General features: G+C 52.6%; 1 protein-coding gene across 1 annotated transcript in view; it reads left to right on the forward strand.

Annotated features, from left to right (window-relative positions):
* LMX1A (LIM homeobox transcription factor 1 alpha) overlaps window positions 1–14,075 on the forward strand; it is a 159,895-nt gene extending 145,820 nt beyond the window's left edge. Inside the window, exons 5-9 of the mRNA XM_042976531.1 lie at window positions 3,301–3,473; window positions 6,252–6,329; window positions 7,914–7,983; window positions 10,430–10,600; window positions 12,238–14,075. Of these exons, the coding sequence (XP_042832465.1) occupies window positions 3,301–3,473; window positions 6,252–6,329; window positions 7,914–7,983; window positions 10,430–10,600; window positions 12,238–12,398 (653 nt within the window). The 3' untranslated portion in view covers window positions 12,399–14,075. The remainder of the gene's footprint in view (window positions 1–3,300; window positions 3,474–6,251; window positions 6,330–7,913; window positions 7,984–10,429; window positions 10,601–12,237) is intronic.
* The last annotated feature ends 6,535 nt before the right edge of the window (window positions 14,076–20,610 follow it).

Consider the following 20,610-nt stretch of genomic DNA (forward strand, 5'->3'; position numbering starts at 1 on the left):
GAGACAAATCTTAATCTCCTTTCTGTCCTCCCCCTCCTGCTCGTCCTCCCTCACCCCTGGCCCCCCTCTCCTTCCTCTTCTGAAGACAGATGTTTTCGTCTCTCCTCTCACAGGGGTGTGGGGAGGATGAATGAGAGCATCGGTGCTCTCCACATCCTCCAGAAGTGGGCAGCCGGGGTTATCCTGGGGGGTAGTTCTGTTCCCCCCTCCCCATTGTTCAGGATAGAATAGCGCTCCTGGGGAAGGTGCCCGTATCCCAGACAAGCGGAGATACAGATTCAGCGACACGGGGCGGGGGGGCCTCCGCCGCCCTGCCTCTGGGGCTCCGAACAGACCTCATCGGTTAACGTCTTCCTTCTGGAACCAGCCCAACCGCTCTCCCTCCCTTCACCTTCCTTCTCACAAGCACACACTCACATTCTGCAAAACTCGACTCGCAGCGTTGGCTGGGGTCACGTCTGCCAAGAGAGAAGTGAACGCTGGCTTCGTAAACCCTTAACTCAGACTCCCGAAAACAGGCAGCTATTATTAACAGAAAACATGTGTCTCGATCAAGAATACTTCTCTTATGTTGGAGTAGTGGTCATGATGATGGCGATGATGATTTACCAAGCACCTGTTACCTTCTACACCGCGCTAAACCTTTTACACACGTATCATCTCACGGAACTCCAGTGACGCTGTCATTTCCCCTGATGAGAAAATGGAGCCTTGAGAAATTTGAGCCAAATCACACATCCTAACTGGTAGAACCCAAGTTTAAGCCTGAGTTTTGGGACTCTCGAGCCCATGTGTTACCTATACCGCATTGCTTTCCCAAATGATGGCCGCGGACATGAGCCATCATCAAGGAATCTAGCATGACTTTAGACTTTACACGTTCAGTAGTTATGTTTTCCCAGTTATCAACAAACATTTGCGTCAGGCTGCGTGAGGAATGGCTTCAGGAGAATCAGCCTGGCTCCAGAAGACGTTTGCAAATACCGCTTTATGGACAAAACTGGAATAAGATAGGAGGTTTCTAAATTATAAAATTGGATTTGATGTTTTTTTAATCTGGGATAAAATGGTTTATATTTTCCAACTCCCTTTTTTTAAAAAATTAAGCTTCTCTTTTTGATTCCAGTATAGTTAACGTACAGTGTTCTAGGAGTTTCCGGTGTACTATGTAGTGAATTGTACAATCACACTCTGGATCTGCCAGTCGTTTGTTCCAGACTTAACCCCTTTTAGTCTCTGGACTTAGAGGAGATCTGTATGATCCTGGGGGTGGGGGTGGGGGTGTCAGCCCATTTGCAAAGAAAACTCACTGAAGTCCTCCCTGTTACCAGAGGAGCACCCTCTTGACCCTGAGGAATCCACCAGCAGACAGAATTATTGGCCTCGTGGAAGGAACTGGCCTCTGCGGGGCCTCCGAGCAGTGGATGTTGGGTCCATCAAGGGTGAAGGTGGGGAGTCGGCGGCTTCTTTTTTTCCTATGGTCTCTCTTCTTGTGGGGTCTTTTTATTTGCCTGTGGCTTTTAGTTCTTCTGTGCTTGGTTTTTCCTTGCCATTCTGAAAATCTCCTTCTCGAAAGATCCTCAAACCCCTTGCTATGGAGGGATGGCTGAGGTCCGCTGACTGGATTTGCCCTGGGAAGAGCCACCTCCGAGGGGAAGATGCCAGAGTAGCCACTCCTTGTCATGCGGTTTCTTCTTCTTCTTCAGTCTTTCTGGGCCTTTCCCCTGTACTCTCCAGGGGAGTGAGGCAGAAAGGAAAGGGCGTTCCTTCCACTCAATGTCGAGCTTCCTATGCACCAGGACCATGTTAGTTGCTTTGCCCACAGCAGCACTGCCCCTGAGTCGCCCACGACTGGGCACTATCGCCGCAGGGGTGCAGGTGGGGAAACCGAGGCACAGTGCGTGATGGCACTCCCATAGCGCCGTGTGCTTACACTGGGGGGCCGAGCTGGTTGGAGCCCCAGGTGTGCCTACATCAGACCCGTGCAATGACATTGAAAGGGCCATGCCCTCAAGGTGCTCAAAGCTTAATGCTCCTTCGTGTACGCTTAAATGTTCGTAGACGGAAAAGGCCGTTGTCCTGGAACATTCCACAAAAGTCGAAACTGGGATGGCACGTGCAGATGAGTATCCTTTACGGAGGACGGTGGGATGAACAAGCATGTGCAGCTCCCACAGGGGGTGGGGCGGCGGGGGGGGTGGTCCCGAAGGGGAGCAGCGTCAGGAGACCGGAGCCCTTGGGACAAGGCTCTCTGCTGGAGGAAAGGAGACAGCTGAGCGGTGTGAGGACCCGGACAGAAACGAGGTTCTTGTTTGCGTGACGTGAGCACATAGCTGCCAGTGGCTTTTAATGCTGAAAGAAGGAAAACGCCTCCTTCACACGGGGACTTCCCGGACCCTGAAGCATCTTCTCTGGAGTGTGAGGTCTGTGGGCTGCAGGAGGTAGCCTGGGAGAGAACGTGACACGCGCTGAAGGCTTCACTTGCTTCTGAAGTTCTCTTTGTATTGGTCACTGCTCATCAAGGAATCCACATAAATATAAATAGTTCCTTTGGTAATTACTTATTCTATACCGGAGCAGTTCTATCTACCCGTGTTGCGTGCATTCCGCAGGTAATCGAACGCTGGTCCTCTTACGGCCTTTGGAACAGTAGTATTTTCTGTCTCCTGACAGTGGCTCGAATTTCAGACACAGTGTCCAGGAAGTTATCCAAAATTTCTCCAGGTCCGGACTTAAAAAAAAAAAAAAAGACATCTAAGAAATAATAAACAGTGCTTATTGGACATTTATTATATGCCAAGCAGTATTTTTTTTTAAAGTAGCCTCCATGCCCAACATGGGGCTCAAACTCACAACCCTGAGATTAAGAGTCGCAGGCTCTACTGAGCGAGCCAGCCAGGTGCCCCCAAGTAGCATTTTGCGTGTTTTGTGGGTGACCCCATTTAGACCTTCCAACCCCGATGCAGTAGGTTCTCTTCAATCCCAATTTTGTAGATAAGGAAACTGAGTCAGAGAGTGTTAAGTAACTTGCCCAAAGTCGCACAGTTAGGAAGTGTGGAGCTAGGAGAGCCATTCCGGGAGAAAGTTCTGAGCTGAAATGGTGGGCTTTGTGGTTTCTGTCTTTGGATTTTAGAAGTATTTTCCTTAGCCCCTGCCTTTCGAGTCAACCCCACGCAGGTTATCGCACTCACATATAAAGCCATCCTGGGAACGTGGACCCAAGCACCTTGTTATAGAATAACATACAGCTCCAGGAAGCGGCCTCGAAGAACTTAACACATTGTTCTCTGCTGCTTTTAGGCAAAAGTGATGATGAAGAAAGTCTCTGCAAGTCAGTCCATGGCGCAGGGAAAGGAGCCGCTGAAGACGGCAAGGACCATAAGCGCCCCAAACGTCCTAGGACCATCTTGACCACCCAACAGAGGAGAGCATTCAAAGCCTCATTTGAAGTTTCCTCCAAGCCGTGCAGGAAGGTACGGGGGTGGGGGTGGGGGTGGGGGGCGGGAAGAAGGGAGGAAAGGGGGCCGGGCCCCCCTGGTCTGTGTGTACCCTTCACTCCTCTGGGGTGTTGATGGGTGCACTTGGGGGTCAGGGCGGTGGGGGAGGCGGTTCAGATCGAGCCTGTGCAGGTAGCCTGCGGCCCTCCTGGAGATTCTAGATCCCTGATGCTGTGGCCAGGGCCATGATGGAACCTCCCTGTACTTGTGTGCACGTGTACCCATTTCGCTTGGCTGCTTGCTCAATACACGGAGAGCAGCAGGAAGGATAGGAACAGGTACCAGTTGGGGGTATAGACCCAGAGGCTATAACAAAGGCAGTAAAAACACAGTGGTTTGCGGAATGTATTTATTTACCTATTTTTGGTCTAGTATGTTCCACTTGGAGTGGTGGTTTGGGGGTTCATCCACGTCTCAGTTCGTTCATTTTCGCTGCTGAACGGCATCCCACTGCGTGGCTGGACGTACCACGGTTGGTTTGTCCGGTCATCTGTTGATGGATGTTTGAGTTGTTTCCAGTTTGGGGCCGTTACAGATGGGGCTGCCGTGAATGTCTGTGGTTTAAGGAGGTGGGAGTTCACTTCCATCGTCTGTCACAGTCCAGAGGTGAGCAGTCTGAGACTGGCAGGGAGCTGTATTATCCATCATTGGTTCCCAGGGGCCGCGTTAGCTGTCACCATCGTTTCCAGCCACCATGGTGGAGAAGGAGGGTGTAGAGGGCAAGCATTTGCCTATTGAAGGCGTGCCCCGAGATCCCCTGTATCACTTTCTCTCATCCGTGGCGGCCAAAATTGAATCCCGTGACCGCGCCTCCCGCAAGTGGGACTGGGAGATGAGTCTATCTGGGTGAGCACGTGCCCTGCCGCAGCTTGGGATCCACCTGCTAATAGGAGGGAGGGGGGATTGGATATTGGAGACAATAAGCAGTCTCTCCCACAAAGAGCCACACCCATTTATTAAGCACCCACCATTTAATGACTGCCTTCTGTATGCTCAGTTATGTTACGTACGCAGTACAAATAGGAAAACTGTTTTACTGAAATTCGTGGAGGAAATACATTTTTTGAAAATCTAGCACTGTTTCTCCTGTGTCCCTCTTAGTCAGCTTTTGCTGTAATAACAAACAAAATCTCAGTGGCTCCAGCAGACCTGGCTTTCCTGCCCCGGGACGGTGGCTTGGCTGTGGCCCAGCTGGGCTCAGGGTCAGGCCTTCTCCACCTGTCTCTCTGGGGCTCCAGGCTGAGGGACCAGGCTGTTCTCATGAGGATGGCGGGAGCCACGTCCCACCAGGCAAGCCCACCCCCTTGGATCACACGTGCCACTTCCTCGCACATCCCGTGGGCCAGAGCAAGTCACGTGGCTAACTCCGTGTGAGGCGTGGGGAAGGCCCACCAACTGGAGCAGCGGAGGGAGGGTGGCTCTTTGCGAAACAGTAATATCGTCTGCCATGACATGTGACCTCTGACAAGTGTCCCTGCAGACCTCTTTCCTTCTGTGTCCTTGTGGCTCCCTGGGCTTCAGGGGCGGTGCTGGCAGGAAGTGAAATAGCCCCAAAGTAGGCTTGCCCGAGGACAAATGATCACCTCCCTCGTTTATTACTTATCCTCCATGTACTAGACTCCCAGCCTCTGTGTGGCCCCTGTGCCCAGTGCTTGTCCCCGGGCAGGCTGTAGGCCGCCGGCGGGGAGGAGACGCACGTGCACATAACTAACACCGGGGAGGAAGCGGTGAGGACCATACCGGAGGGGCAGCCGGGAGCCGTGGGAGCCCGGGGAAGGGAAAGGTCTCTTCTGTCGGGGGAATCAGGCAAGGCTTTGTGGAGCAGGTGGCTTTTTGAGCCGGGCCTCTGCAACACGGATGGGGTTTCAGCAGGTGGAGGTGGGGCTGGGGCCCACTGCTCTCTTAGTTGGCTTAGCAGAAGGATGTGCTTTAAAGATCCCGTCTCATCATCTCCCTTCTCCTAAGCCTCGGCCCAAGTGGTGTGATGAAAGGGGGAGCCCTTCCCAAGGTCCCCAGAGAGCTGTGCTCACGGCTGTGCCTTCAGTCTCCTCTCCGCCCCAGGACGTAAGCCACAGGGCAGCGGCTCTCGGACTCCTTCTTGGGAAGGCTGTGCTCTTGGCCTCTTCCCTCCCGGCCCGCATCTCACCACGTGCCTGCACGGAGGGCGGCTTTTAAACCCATCTCGTCATTAGAGGGACCCTGACCGTCCTGTTTCTGCGAGGCCATGGCGCGTGTGCTGTGCCAGAGCCGACTGCTTCGCTCTGCCAGATTCCAGAAGGCTCTTGACTCACTCAGGGTACGGGAGTATGAATGGCCATGAAACGCCCAAACCCCCCTAGAGCTATGAGAGACCAAACTAAATATTCAGGTTGATGAATTCCATCAGAGGAGAACAAGAGAGAGCCATTTGTTACATAAAGTGATTCTCACCCTCCATCCTTAAGTAGGTTAGTCCACATGGAACTTCGCTAATGTTCCAGAACCGTCCGAAGGCCTGATTTCCAGAGTAAGAGAAACTGAGAAACGCCTCTTGGAATGCACATCTAAATTATTTATTCCTCTCTTTGTTCGCCTGGTGAAAGACCTCTCTCCACTTGAAGGGAAGCAATGGTCTTGCGTTTGGGATCAGGCTGGACCTTAAACACTAGCCGGCAACCATGTAAGATGCAGCTGGCCGGCCTCCCTATGCACCGTGTAGGGAATGTTCAGCTCCTCCTCTGAGATGCCAATGTTTCTGTATTTCTGACGTTCAAGGTGAGGGAGACCCTGGCCGCAGAGACAGGGCTGAGCGTCCGTGTCGTCCAGGTGTGGTTCCAGAACCAGAGAGCTAAGGTAATCTGCTTCTTACCGCTGTCTATCTCTGTGTGGCTCATTTCCTGAAATAATACAATAGGACTTCGTACTTGCATATGGGTTTTCCAACCAGAGCTTGTTGGACAGATTTTCTAAACAGAACTCATAGGTCTCCTGATTCAGAAATTCTGTTGAGGGTCCCCTGGGTGTCCCAGTCGGTGGAGCGTCTGACTTTGGATTTTGACTCAGGTCATGATCCCAAGGTTGTGGGATCGAGCCCCACGTCGGGCTCCGTGCTGAGTGTGGAGCCTGCTCGAGATTCTCTCTCTCTCTCTCTCTCTCTCTCTCTCTCTCTCTTTCTCTCGCCCCTACCCCCTGCCCTTCTCGCCCACTCATGTTTTGTCTAAAATAAAATAAAGTTAAAAATTTAAATGAATTCTGTTGACCACAGTCACGTCAGCCACAGCAGCCCTGCAGAAGGGGAAGGAGAGGGCGTTTGTTCTGGTGAAATGGTTTTGATTTTCCTGGTGGCCATGACTATGAATCTGGCTAGCCGTCTGCCAGAATACAAAAGCAGATTCTTTCATTCACCTTTATTTAACCCAGATACCGAAGTTCTTTTAAAATTGCGAAGAGAAACCTACATAGCACACAAGTCTAAGGTGATACCCTGGTACAGTAGGATGAATGCCTTTACTTACCTCTCCCAGTGCCCCCCAAATACACCCCAACCATCATATTGTCCTCTGGATCCTACCAAGGTCTGTACTGCCCTGCCTCGATCATTTATTGGTTTTCTGCCCCTAAAAATGCATGTGGCCCATGGCCCATATGTCTGGGGTCCTAATCCCTAGTAGGTGATCCGTTAATATCTCATTATCTGATTGTGATTGGTTAAGATAGCACTGCCCTAACTGAATTCTTTAGAATAGGGCACTTGATGTGTATTCAATCCTGAAAGGACTCCACGTTTCAATAGGATTAAGAGACCCCATAGCCTAATGTGTTCGTGAAGCAGAGGAGTTTGAAGCCTTGAGAAATGTTGCAGGAGAGACCTTTTTGTTTGCTTGTTTTTCTTAGGGTCTCATGGAGCCCTGACTTCCCCCAGAACACAGTTTGGGAAGCGTTGGGTTAAAACGTTCCTTCTGGGAAGTCTTAGTATTAACAGGGTGCTTTGGGAGACCAGCTCCTTACCTGGAGGCACGGATCTCCTGGGAGGCATCTCAGACACGGGGGCCAGCAGGTGGGGGAGTGGGTGGGAACCGCCTGGGGGCACATCCCAGGTCACACCCTGTGAGTCAGCAGCCGCTTGCCGCACATCTAAGCCGGGCTGCGTCCCGCATCCCCACGCTTAAACCGCACGTGAAACTGTCACGGCATGAGCAGCAAGGTTTATCAGCTCAGAGGAAGTCCCTGTGCCTGGAAGACCAGCTTCCCAGCCCGCTGTCTTCCCAGGGCTGCAGGTGCAGAGCCCGCAGCGGCCCCGGGCAAACTTGGGGCTCCTCCAGCTCGGCTCCCTTCCTGAGTCAGAGCGCGGGACGTCCCATGGTCCCTCTGCTTTGCACACAAGGCTGGCCTGCTGCCCGTCCCCTGACTCTAACCCTGCGCCCCTCTCCTCATCAGATGAAGAAGCTGGCCAGGCGACAGCAGCAGCAACAGCAGGACCAGCAGAACACCCAGAGGCTGAGTTCCGGTAAGCGGTGGGGGAGCGGGTGGGAGGGGCCCCTAGCTGGGCCTTCCAGGATCCAGGCCTTGCCCACTGCCTGGCTCTTTGAATGCCACTTCTGGGCTCCGCGAAGCCCTGTCCACACCAAAGAGAGTGGCTCTTCCGCTGGGGACTGAGCCCGGGGGATCTGGGAGAGGGTTGAGGGCACCCGGCTGAGGCCCGTGATGCTGACTGTGTGCAGAGCCCCCAGGACTGTGGCCGGACTCCCCACAGAGCCCAGGATGCACCCAGATCTTTCTCCTTCCTGGCAAATCAGCTGACAGAGGACACCCGTGTGGTTGACCCCATCCCAGAATAATATGAAATAGTAAAAACAGGAACCCCCTGCCTCGTCGGGCACGTGTGTAGATCACAGAGTGCTCTCGTGCTGACCTGAGTCTGACAGCACCCCCACCCGGGGGGGCAGAGAAGTACTTTCTCCCCATCTCACTGATGAGCAAACAAGGGCGCTGCAGGGCTGAACGTGGTCCTAGAAGAACAGGCGGGGGGTCGGGACCGGAGTATGTTTCTCTGATTCTGAGCTCATCTAGGCCACGCTGCCCCGCCTCCCCCGGCCTGTGTGCCCCTTCGTTTGTTGCTGTTGTTTTTAATGGGGTGGTTGTGAGGACTGGGCAGGGAGTCAAGAGCGACAGGCTGTGGCACCCTTCAAGGGAATTAAAAAAAATAATAATAAAAAACTACTCTTACACCTGTGTCATTCTTAAAGGGATACGCCCCCAAAGGCCACCCGGTGGGATTCCCTGAGGGGTCTGTTTGTGCCCAGAACAGGAATTGTCAGCCTCCGACGTGCACAGAAGTCACTCGAAATTTGATAAAATTCAGATTCTGATTCTTAAAGTCTGGGTAGGGGCTGAGATTCTGCATTTTTAACAAACTCCCACCGTGCTGGCCCGTGGACCGCAGTCAATGGGCCGTGGACTGTGAGATTGTTCTCAGGCCCCCAGACAGGGCCCCCTGTCCTTGCGTGGACTTGCCTCGTGCTTAATACCTGGGCTAGGCTCAGTCTACACTCGGGCTCTTGCAGCACAGAGTTCTCTTGGCTTCTTCTCTTCTAGGCCAAACAGTGTCTTCATGGCAAGATAGATATTCAGAGAGAGGGAGGGAAAACAAGGACATGGGCACTGGGGAAGGTTGGAGGGGCGAGTTGGTCAGGAGACCTGAATACTGCCCCAGCTCCACCCCCAAAGCTGTTTGATCTCGGACCAGCCTTTCTGTCTCCTGGAGCCTCAGGCCACCTGTCCCCAGGGTGGGATAATCGCACCTGTCAGCAGCGTTGCCCTGGGCCCCTGGGAAGTTCAGAGAGGGTCACAGATAGGAGAGGGCTTTGGGAAGAGCCACACACGTTGGCTCCATATAGGCCAACACCCTCGAAGGGGGAAGAATGCACGGAGGCATTATGAGAACACAAACTCAGAGTGCTTGGGACTTGGAAGAATTCAAAGGGCAGCTCCTAGGCCAGACTTAAGTAGGCAGATGCTGGCGGAAAATAGTCTCTGAGAGTTAATGGAACCATGTTCAGAGGACCACAGGGTAGAGGCAGGAAGTGAGGCCCCTATTCTCTGAAACTTTATACACCAATGTAGCAAGTTGTTCCAAAACACATTCACGCGGTCTCATGGAGTCTGCCTGTCAGCTCCTTGAGGTCAGCCGGGCCAGTGTCATGAACCTCACGTAACTGATGGGCCCCAAGTATAGTGATTCTGGAACGATCTTTAGATCCATCACCTCCAGTGGCTGCCAAACCTGTGCATACCATCAGACGCGTTTGTTTTGTGATCTCTTTCAAGGAAGCTCTCCAAGTTCAACTGCACTTCCCTGCCCTTACTCTCCAAGGTTGGTCCTGATAGCCCTTGGTAGGGCACAGGCTGGAAACTGCTGATGTCACCTCATTCCTGACCATTTCATTAATGAGGAAGCCAAGACTCAGGACGTATAATGATCTTGCCATGGCTAGATCTAGCCAAGATGACCCTCCATGAGTGTCACCACCCGGTGTTCACACCCTGTGTGGTCCCCCTCAGACACTGATGAAGGGTGACCGAGGGTGTGGCTTCTGAGGCTAGGTCACAAAAAATGTGGCGGTTTCTGCTTTGCGCTCTGCTGGATCCCTGGCTCTGAGGAAGCCGGCCGCCATGTTGTGAGGATGCTCAAGCAGGTGGAGAAGATGGTGTAATGGGGCGATAACGGGATGGCAGATACGGCGTGTCGCCCTCCAAGTCTGGGGCTCCCTGTATCACGTGCACCAGCCCCTCTCACCCTCTTCTCCTTATGAAGCTGCAGCAAAGGCCAGTGCTGGACGGGAACGCTGGGCAGTGAGGGGTATGAAGTTCAGAAGATGTGCTCGGCTTTCTCGCCCAGCCTGGGGTCCTGGGCTGCACATGAAGCATGATCTGCCTTCTTCTTTGTCCCCCAGCTCAAACAAATGGCAGTGGGAATGCTGGGATGGAAGGGATCATGAACCCCTACACGGCTCTGCCCACCCCACAGCAGCTCCTGGCCATCGAGCAGAGCGTCTACAGCTCCGACCCCTTCCGACAGGGCCTCACCCCCCCTCAGATGCCGGGAGACCACATGCACCCATACGGTAAGATGGGCCCCGGCCCCACAGGGACCGCTCACGGCTCGCTGGCGTGGGTCTCTCCTTCCCTCCCAAACACACATGTGCAGTTCCCGGATGCCCAACGAAGCTACAAGCAGAATACGTGCCCGGAAGATGCCGCTGGATCGTCTAACCAGTGGCTACAGAAGAAAGACCAGTACCCACGGTCATCAGTGATGTTCCCACTTATTCTCCTTTTCAAAGATTCTTGTTAAAGTAGGAGGTTGTACTTTGATTGTAAACCTGTTCGCTGTGATCGAATTTCCCTTCTTTCCTTTCACACCAGGTACCACATGTTTGCCAGCACTGCCGGCCGTGATGTAGGGCGAAGGCCTTAATTAAGCAAATGTTTAGACAAAGAAAGAAAATACAGAAAAGCGCAGAGAGCAAATTTTCTAATGCAACTGGTACTACTTAGGTGCTCTCAATTAACTCCTGAAACATAACCTGACTTGGGAAGTGAAAAGTATCCGCCCTCCCCCCCCGCCCCCGCAACTTCCACTCCACCAAAACTGGGGTTGCTTTAAATGCCAGGTGTTGAGATGGCTTAGCCTCCCCAACTGTCAAGCTTGCTGGGCGGACAGCAGCTGGGGCCTGGGCACTCTGATGGAGTGGGCGAGCTCTGGAGCGGAGGTCTGAAGTTCAATCTCAGGGCCAAATACACTTTTAGACAGAGGTGGTCAGTGGCCTATGGAATGCGTCTGTCCTGTGTAATCTGTGATCCGTTACACTGAGAGCTACAATTAAAGTTTTATTCAGCAGGCCTTCAAAACAGGGTGAGAGCGGCGTGCCTCAGCCCACAGATTTTGTCAAACAACTGCTTTCATCAAAGAAAAATTCTGTCTTCCCACGTGCTGCATATAGCAGATGCTGATTAAGACCTGGCCCTCTGTAGGGACCTCCCTGACCAACGCCGCTCATTTGCACATACATAGATCTATCTGTGCAGGTAAAACGTGTGGAGGGTCCGACAGATGTACCTCTAGGTCCTTGTCACAAAGATCTCCGAGCTGTTCCACAGTTTGCCCTACTGTCTTTTCTGTCCAGGGTGTCAATTAGTCCAGGGCGGGCCCCTAACCTTGTCTCTTCTGCAGGACACATTCGGGGAAGCAGCAGGCCCTCGGTATGTCTGAGGGGACTTGTATTTCCACCAAGTTCTCTTGAGCCTTATCCACAACGCTGACATTTATCTTCTTACCAGTCGTCCTCCAAGAACCATTTTGGGGGCCGAGTCCTCTAGGAGCCCTGCCCCAGCCCCTCTGGCTGGCGATGCTATGTCCTGCCCGCTCCCCAGCCTTGCTGTGTAGACATTCTGGCGTTTGCTCATGCTGCACCCAGTTTTCACTTTGTCACATCCTCGTTTACACTGTTTTCGGTCGTCATGCTTTCCACCCGAGCCCCCTAAGGACACGGGAGATCTTCTGTGGACGGGGACTACCTCCCTCCTACTCTCCCACATAGCTCTCCCTCCACCCTGTTCTCAGAATCCACTAGAAAACCTCACGGGGGCGGGGGGGGGGGCGGCTGTGCTCAGCTCATACTCGCCGCACTCCGCTACACTTCCCAGCGCCGAAGGGAGTCCCTGCTTCTGGACCCTCATGACCGTCTCATCTTCATTTCAGGTGCGGAGCCCCTTTTCCACGACCTGGATAGTGACGACACCTCCCTCAGTAACCTGGGTGACTGTTTCCTAGCAACCTCAGAAGCTGGGCCCCTGCAGTCCAGAGTGGGAAACCCCATTGACCACCTGTACTCGATGCAGAATTCTTACTTTACCTCTTGAGTCTTCCCCTCGAGTTCTGTGGCTGGGCTCCCACACGGACCAACCCTACTATGTGAGGGGTTGGCTGGCTGTAGAGAGGGGGAGGCCAGGGAAGAGGTGGGGTGGGGAGGGAGTTCTGTCGGGGATGCTGTTGTATGACGATCTGATGTAGCTCGGCATTTCCAAAGACTGAATATACAATGATCGCGTAGCTTCATGTTTCCAATAAGAGTCTTAGCTTAGGTATGAAGACGTGTTTCTCATTAAGGACAGGGACTTTAATATAGACATTCTCATGCAAACTAGGTACCTAGAGACTCCTAACAACTTCCCGCCGTTTTGGGGAAGCTCTTGTCAAGAGGTGCGTACGTCTACCCATCCATATACCCATAGACAGACAGACGGACAGATAGATGTGTGTGTGAGTGTGTAACCTTCCATACTTTATCATCAAAGTTTATTCCTAATTATGACAGGCACCAACTGTACAGAAAAAGTAACTTTATTTTCCGTGTGAACTATATTTAAGGAAATGCTTGATGCACTTAAGTTATAAAAATGAGATAATTTACTTTTATAAACTTTATTTTTAGTTCGAAGAGACTTGTCGGCAGGGCAGAGAGGCCAGAGGCCTGCTCCACCTGGGCCCGTAGCTTTGAGTGCTCGGCTGAGCTTTGAGTGCTCGACAGAGTTCTGTTTTCGAGAGCGTCACGGGGTCTGGAAAGCAGCTCTGTGCGGCTGACCGTATTCTCTCACGGATTCTTGCTCTCTTTGGGGCCGAATCACAGGGCTCGGGTGGGACCGAAAACTCCTTGATCACGTTCTTAGAAAACGTAAAGCCGAGACTCTTCAGCTTTCTTTTAAATTCTGACGCGTAGCTGTGGGAGGCAGTAGGAAGGTCAGTTCTGCTCTTGAACTTCAGCATCTGTGGGTGTGGGATGAGACTGACAGTATGTACCTACCTCACTGGGGGACACTGAGGCTTAATTCACCCCCAGGACACATGAGCAGGGCTGAAACCAATATCCCATATTTGTTTAAAATACCAGACCGGTCACTGGGCAAAGGGGGCTCCGTGGGGCCGCCCGTAGCCCGAACCCCAAGGGTGACTCTCCCTGCTGTGGTCCCTTCTGCAAAGCCTCGGCTGGAGATACCAGGTCAGGGCAGCTCAGGGGGATGCCAGGGTCCTTCCATGGGGAGGAGGCTACTGCTGAGCAGATGGAAGAGGGCATTGTGGTGTTCTAGAGTGTTCTAGGGTGTTCTAGGGTGTTCTAGAGTGTTCTAGGGTGTTCTAGTCGGGATTGGGCCGACTACGGCCTGCAGGCCTGTGTTTTATGGCCTGCCAGCTAAGAATGGCTTTTACATCTTTAAAGGATTCTTTAAAAAAAGAAAGAAAATATGTGGCAGACTGTATGTGGCCCAGAAAGCCTGAAAATATTTACTACCTATTCTGTCCACCTCTTTTCATAAAATCTTTGCTGGCCTCTGTTCTAGAGAGTCTATTTCTTAATCAGCCTTCTGGAGCTCTTAGAGGCAGCGGGGATCCAGCGAGGACGCAGGGTTCCTCCCTCTGTCTCGCTTTTCTGACTCGGAGCACAGAAGCCCCAGCTGCCATTGTACACAGGGACACTTCACAGCCTGTTCTCCAGGTGCGGTGCTAGGGGTCCGCTACTTCTGTGCAGGGATGCCTCCTGAGAAAGCAGACAAGATGATGGGGAAGACGGGGGGGCTGGGGGGTGGGGATCAGCCTGGGCTCCTCTGAGGGGGCCGTTCGGGCTTGGCCTCGCTCCAGAGGACGTTCTAGGTCTTCAGAGCCTCGGCCACAGAGACTTGTCCCCTTCATTGTCTGCAAGGCCAGAGGGAACACGCTCCCTTACGGTAGAGTCTGTGTTGTGTGATTTTTTTGTGTGTGCTCTTGTTTGTAATTTATGCAAACCACCAAGAACCCCAAACCAGTCTGGCGAGTAGAAGTCTTGCAGGTGCCTACCACTCCGCAGGCTTCTGTAGAGATCCGTCGGAGAACGTAGCAGATCCTATGTGAGTGAGACAATTAGAGATCCTTCCTCCGCTCGTAATGGCATACCGAGATGAAATTAAAAACCTCTTACCAATGAGCTGTCGTTGATTCAGGGGCAGGGGCGGAGGGCAGGGAACCAGGGGGACGCGGGTGTTTTGTCCACAGGGGCCTGGGGAAGAGCATACGGTGATACCGCACAGCTTAACACGCAGGGAAAGGGGCTCCGGCAAAGCTAAGGAGAAGGGAGCCTTCGCCCTCCCTCCGGGACGGACGCCGAGACCTCGGTCTTTACAAACAGCTGCGGAAGGAGGTCCCGGGCGCGTTCCGACGGCATCGGCAAGTTCACCCGAGGCAGAATGGTTTGCGTTGTGCGTGGGGAGAACGTTCGCTGGGAAATCAGAGCGGTGTCATGGGGCGGGAGAATCTCCCACGGGACTGAAGGGAGATGCCTGGCCGGGATGGGGGAGCCGAGCAAGCAGACAGGAGCTTCCCCCAAAAGTTCTCGGTGGTTTTCGGTGTGATCTATGGGTGGGGTTTACGACCATAGAGAAAAGAGGTGAGGCAACCCTGTGAATGCGTGTGCGGCATTATTCTCCCCATGTTCTCTTGCTCGCCTGGCAAGACCCTCTCCCCCCCACCTCCGGCTCACTCAACCCCGTGTGAGAAGCTGGCTCTGCCTCTTGCCGAAGGTCTGGAAGGTGGGCAGGGGGAGCCCACCAGGGAAGGCGGTCTCACTGTGCCCTCCCCCAGCCGCCCCTGCTTCCACCTCCAGCTTCCCGAGAGAGCGAGCCCAGGCCCGAGACGGTCCCCGGCACGGTTTGCCTTCTTGACATCTGCTTATCCTCCAGCATCGGTCTGTGCTCGGCCTTCTCAGGAAGCCTGCAGAGCTGGGTGGGGTGTCTGTGCGGGGAGCCCGGCAAGGGCACCTGCTGCAATAAATGCCCCCCCCCCCATTTTATAATCATTCCAACACAATAGGAGTTTCTACTTGGCTCCCCGGGAGGGAGTCTGGGTCCGGAGGGCCCCTCTCTTCCACGTGTAATGAAGGCTGGGCTCGTGGCTTCCAAGATGGCCCTGCCGATTGGTTTTCTCTTCTTTTCTCTTTACGACTTCGGGCTAAAAGTGGGCCCGTCCAGGTCTGAATCCCAGGGCCTCCACCTACTAGCTGCACGGCCTGACCGGGGCAGGTTCCTTGACTCTGCCAAGATCCCGACTCCTCGTCCGCAGCACAGACGTGGTTCTTGTCCCTCGCAGAGGTGACGAGGACAAGTGAGGTCGCACAGGTCAAGCACAGAGCCTCGCGTGGGGCTCACAGCGAGCGCCCGATGTGTGGCGGCTACCTCGCCAGAGGCCGGGGTGTTGATGGAAAGCTAAGGGAGTCTCCCACCATGTTTGAGGAAAAAGGAGAAAGCACCCTGGTTTACCCCTTTCACCCCTGGGGTCAGCATAATCACTTCTTCCCCTAACTTCTTTAAACCTCGGTGTGGGTCTCCATATGGCCTGACTCAGAGTTGTGGAGGGTCAGGTTTTTTGTTTTTTGTTTTTTTATTTTCTTGCTTTCATAAAGTTTATTTATTTTGAGAGAGAGGGAGAGAGAGAGAGAGAGTGAGTGGGGAAGGGGCAGAGAGAAATTGGGAGACAGAGGATCCAAAGCGGGCTCTGTGCTGAGAGGAGCGAGCCCCATGCGGGGCTCGAACCCATAAATCGTGAGATCATGACCTGAGCTGGAGTTGGACGCTCAATCGACTGAGCCACCCAGGCGCCCCTGTTTGTTTGAAAGGCATTCAGATAAAATTCCGATTCCAAGGACACAGCATGAACCCTGTACCCTAAGGAGAAGCCATCAGGTCATAGGCGATTTGTCCAGCCATCTGTCGTCACCTCAGGACTGAGATGAGAGGGAGGCCCCAGGATCTGAGCCTTTTCTGAATGGCGGAATTTTGAGCTGACCTGACATGAATCAAAAAATAAGAAGAAATCGGAATGAATTTGTCAATTCCAAACCCAAAGACATCATTTTTAACTGCGCTAATGAAATCCTAAGAATTCCTCTCTCCCTCCCTGCCTTCCCAATACAAACACACACACGCAAATAAATTCAGTTCAAACCGGATGCTAACTCAACTGGAATAAAAGCCAACAATACATTGTTGCCTTGAGTCCCTTTGTTTAGCACATTGTGACATAATGTTCAATGACATGGAGGGGTGAGCTCAAAAGAAGGCCTCCTTGAGGTATTTATCCTGGAAGTACAGGCCCTGTGGGCGGGGCACGTGCCGGATGGGAGGTCCCTGGCCTTAATGTCGTATTTGAAGTTCCCTAGATGTGCAACCTGGGGCAAGGCGCTGGCTCTCCATTCCTTATAAAATGGGGCCAGCGACACCTGCCTGTCTTATAGGTTGGTCGCCGTGAGCATCAAAGGGAACAATTAGGAAAGGTCTCTGTAGGCCGTGAGCTGCTGAGTGTCTCAGCATCTTGTCCCAGGAGGTGCACGTAGACGGGCGGCCCGCAGAGCCTGGCTTCACGTGCGGTGCTCCCGCCTGGGCGGATGACCACAGCGGGGACGGGATACTCCAGGTCGGAGTGAGATCACTGGTTTGCTCCCCCAGCAGCGGCGGGTTACTGCCGCCACGGCCTGATGGGCCTTGTCTCCTCCAGAGGACGATTCTGGGGGTGGGGAACAAAGCACTCTAGGGTGGCCCAGCCCCTAGTGGCCTGTGTGTTCGCTAACCCGTCTCTACCTGTGCTGCAAGCCCTGGCCCCCCATGTGTTCGGGAAGGGAAATGTGGAGCCCGCCCCTGATCTGGGGTGGGGGGAGGGGCCCCCCCCAACAACTGTGCAGCTGACCAATCCCAACTTGCCTCTTTCGGCACCTTGTTCCTGAATTCATTCAAGCATTTGCTGAGCACCTAGAATATGCCATGCTGTGGGTCACAGAAGTAGAGGCAGGAAGAGATGTTGACCCCGCTCTCATGGAGATTACAGTTTAGTGGGGGGTGGGGGGGGGAGAGCCATTAATCAAAAACGGGAACGAACTGAGCTAGCATTTTGTCAAGAGCCACAAAGACTTAGGGCTGGGACAGCAGAGCGTAGCCCCGTGTGACGTCGTGCGGAAGGTCAGAGGAGGTTTCTCTGAGCAAGTGAGGGCACAGCTGACTTTATTCATCTCTCCTAACGCCCTCCCTGGTCAAGGAGTAACTCGTTTCTCGTCTCTGTAAGGTTTTGTTCTAACTGCCGTGTCCGGAAAGAACATGATCAACCAATGGCCTCCAAGGTGTCCGTTGATAAGGTCTTGAGAAGTTGCCTCAAGTATCTTGTCGTGCAAAACGCCTTCAGAATTGAACTGACACTTGTCTATTGAGCACAGTGGTGGACACTTGCTGTTTTCTGGCCACCCAGCACGTGTTCATGACACTGATCATGTCACCCTGATTCCCTTTGAGGACTCGATCTTCCTTTATCACGTGCAGATTTTATGGGACTGCAAACCAGGTGACTTGGGCTGCTATATGCACGGAGCAGGGGTGCATAACCAAAGCTAAGCCAATATCCCTTTCCAGGACTTGAATCTGAGGGAGGGGCGCAAAGCTGTAAACTTGTTTAGAGCTAGTCCACTTCTGCAGGGGCACCTGCCAAGGTGACCGCACTGCCCGCCGCCTGGCCCCCGAGCTGCCCACTCCCCACTTGTTGCCCAGACTGGTCTCCACACGCTCTCTGGCTCTGTGAGCCATCTTCTCTGCTCATCCAGTAGAGGCCCTTGTTTGCTCAAGTTAGCCTGCTTTGGTTTTAGTTGCTTACTAAATCCTTTTAGTCTTTGACTAAAGTCAAAAAATCCTGGCAGGAGCTATATAACTACAAATGTTGTGGTGTTTTACACTGTAGGAAGAGTGTGTGTGTATGGGGGGTGGGTGGGTCCTCTGGTTTAAATTGGATAGTTGTTACTTCCTTCATTTTATAGATTAGAAACCTGTAGCTCAGAGAAAGGAAGCTCAAGGTTGCAGGGCTAGTTAGGCTCAGAGTTGACTTTCCAATTCATTTCTCTTGGCTCTCAGTTTTTGCTTGTTTCCCCTACCCTGACTTCTAAGTGGCAAGGTACACGGAGGTCCAGAGCACATGCGCGGCCAGGGACTGGGAGAGGTACAAAGAAGTCACAACACTTTTCCTGCCTGCCAGGAGCTTACGACCTCGTTGAAAGTAAAGAGCATGCCCTTGAACTCAACACAGATGCCTGTAGATGCCCAGTATCACATGGCTGGCATGGGTGATGTGTGGAGGGCATTCAGAAAAGAGGCCCTTGGGACAAAGGAGGGGAAGAAGAGGCTCTACCAAGAAAATGGGGCTTGAGTTGAACCTTCGAAGATGGGCTTTGAGGCCATAGACAATGACTTTCTATATAGATGATTTGATATATGTGCTGAGAGGAGAAGGGAGGGCATTCTAAACAAAAGCATCAGGGTGGATAAAAGTGCCGATGAAAGGACACGAGGCATGTTCAGGTGTCAGTGCACGAAGTGACTAATGGTGGGATTAGAGAGATTGGATGAACTTGATGGTAAAAGGTGTCGGCGACAGGAGCGTGTTGCCAGTAAGTCACTAATACAGATCAAAGGCTCCCTATCTCAAGGTGCAATTGTGGCTGCTCGTTGTTCCCATGATTTATTCTCTCCTAAAATGAACCTTCCATTTGTAGCTGCTACAAGGTTGCTTGGAATAAAGCTTGTATCTCTCAACTCCCGTGCAACTAAGTTTGTTCATTCGACCAAGTTCTGCCCAGCAAGGTAAATAGTAGTGTCCTATGGCATCTTTGAGGTAACCTTCCCTAAAAGACAACTGGCATGCGCCCTTTCCCTCTTCTCCGTCACTTTCTTCCCTGTGGCTGTAATGCGGATGCGATGGCTGGAGCTGGAGCAACCATCTTAGGTCATGAGGATAGACCAGGGAGTGGAGGCGACACATGGTGTGACAGGTGGAAGGAGTCTGGATTCCTGAGGACTTCTGGGAGCCCAGCTGCCATTCTAGCCCTGAAGGATCTACATCCTAATTTCTCTCTACCTATACAAATACAGAAATAAACTTCTTTCTTTTTTAAGTTACTGTTGTTTTGCGTTTCTTTGACTCACAGCCAAATCGGATCCTCACTGATACAATCCCAGTTAGGAAGAAATCTAAGCCCATTTTGTTCCCCTCCTGCTGCTAAAATAAAGAGGGAAAGGACCAGGCCGTATACTCCCAGGTGGTGGGAGTCAACTGAGGCCCGGTGGAAAGAAGGTGGAATGATTGTCCTGTGACTCTGGAATTCATGGATAGGTGATCTGAAAAGCACTCACTTTAGAGCTGTGTCCTCTGATCCCTTAAAGAAAAAGGAAGTGAATAAAGGTGGTTTGTTGATTTGCCTGCTTGATCTCAACACACTTCTTTGACTATCCCTCTATATATTTTATATATTTGGGTGTCCATTTTCTTAAGTTTTAATTTTAATTTTATTAGAGAGAGAGAGAGAGCGAGCATGTGTATGAGAGGTGCGGGGTGGTGGGGGGAGAGGCAGAGGGAGAGAAGGAGAGAGAGAATCCCAAGCAGGCTCTATGAGCCTGACACAGGGCTCAATCCCATGACCCTGGGATCATAACCTGAGCTGAAATCAAGAGTCAGACACTCAACTGACTGAGCCACCCAGGAGCCCCTATTTCGGTGGAATTTGATCAGTTACCCAGCCTCCAGAAGTACACTACAGTCTCTCCGACATACCCCGTAGATAGCATATGCACACTGTAGTATATACATACTGAGTATGGAGTATGTACACGCATATATATTTACATTATTCACACACATATATATGTGCATAGTATGGACGTGCACACACGCACATATGCACACACACACCTTTACGAGGAGGTTTGGCCAGAAGTCACCGCCCTAGCTCCCCAGGTACTTACTCTTGATTCGAGCTCTAAGCTGCGGTGTGGACGGAGCCTGAGAATGGTCATATGTGTGCGTTGGGGATGCCGCAGAGGCGGGGGCTGGAGGGCATCGAGCAGCTCTTTGCGTGTCCTGTGATCTGAAGACTGCTTCTTCCAGCCATCTGCTGTTTTGCGGGACGACAGCAGAAGACCGGAGGTTGAAGCAGAACTCCGAGGAAGCTCTCTCGTACCCTGAAGAGGAAAGAGGACGTCAAGACACCGGAAGATCCAGGCCCACCTCTTCCATCTCGAACAG

The sequence above is a fragment of the Panthera tigris genome, chromosome F3 (genome assembly GCF_018350195.1).
Source record: "Panthera tigris isolate Pti1 chromosome F3, P.tigris_Pti1_mat1.1, whole genome shotgun sequence".
NCBI lineage: Eukaryota > Metazoa > Chordata > Mammalia > Carnivora > Felidae > Panthera > Panthera tigris.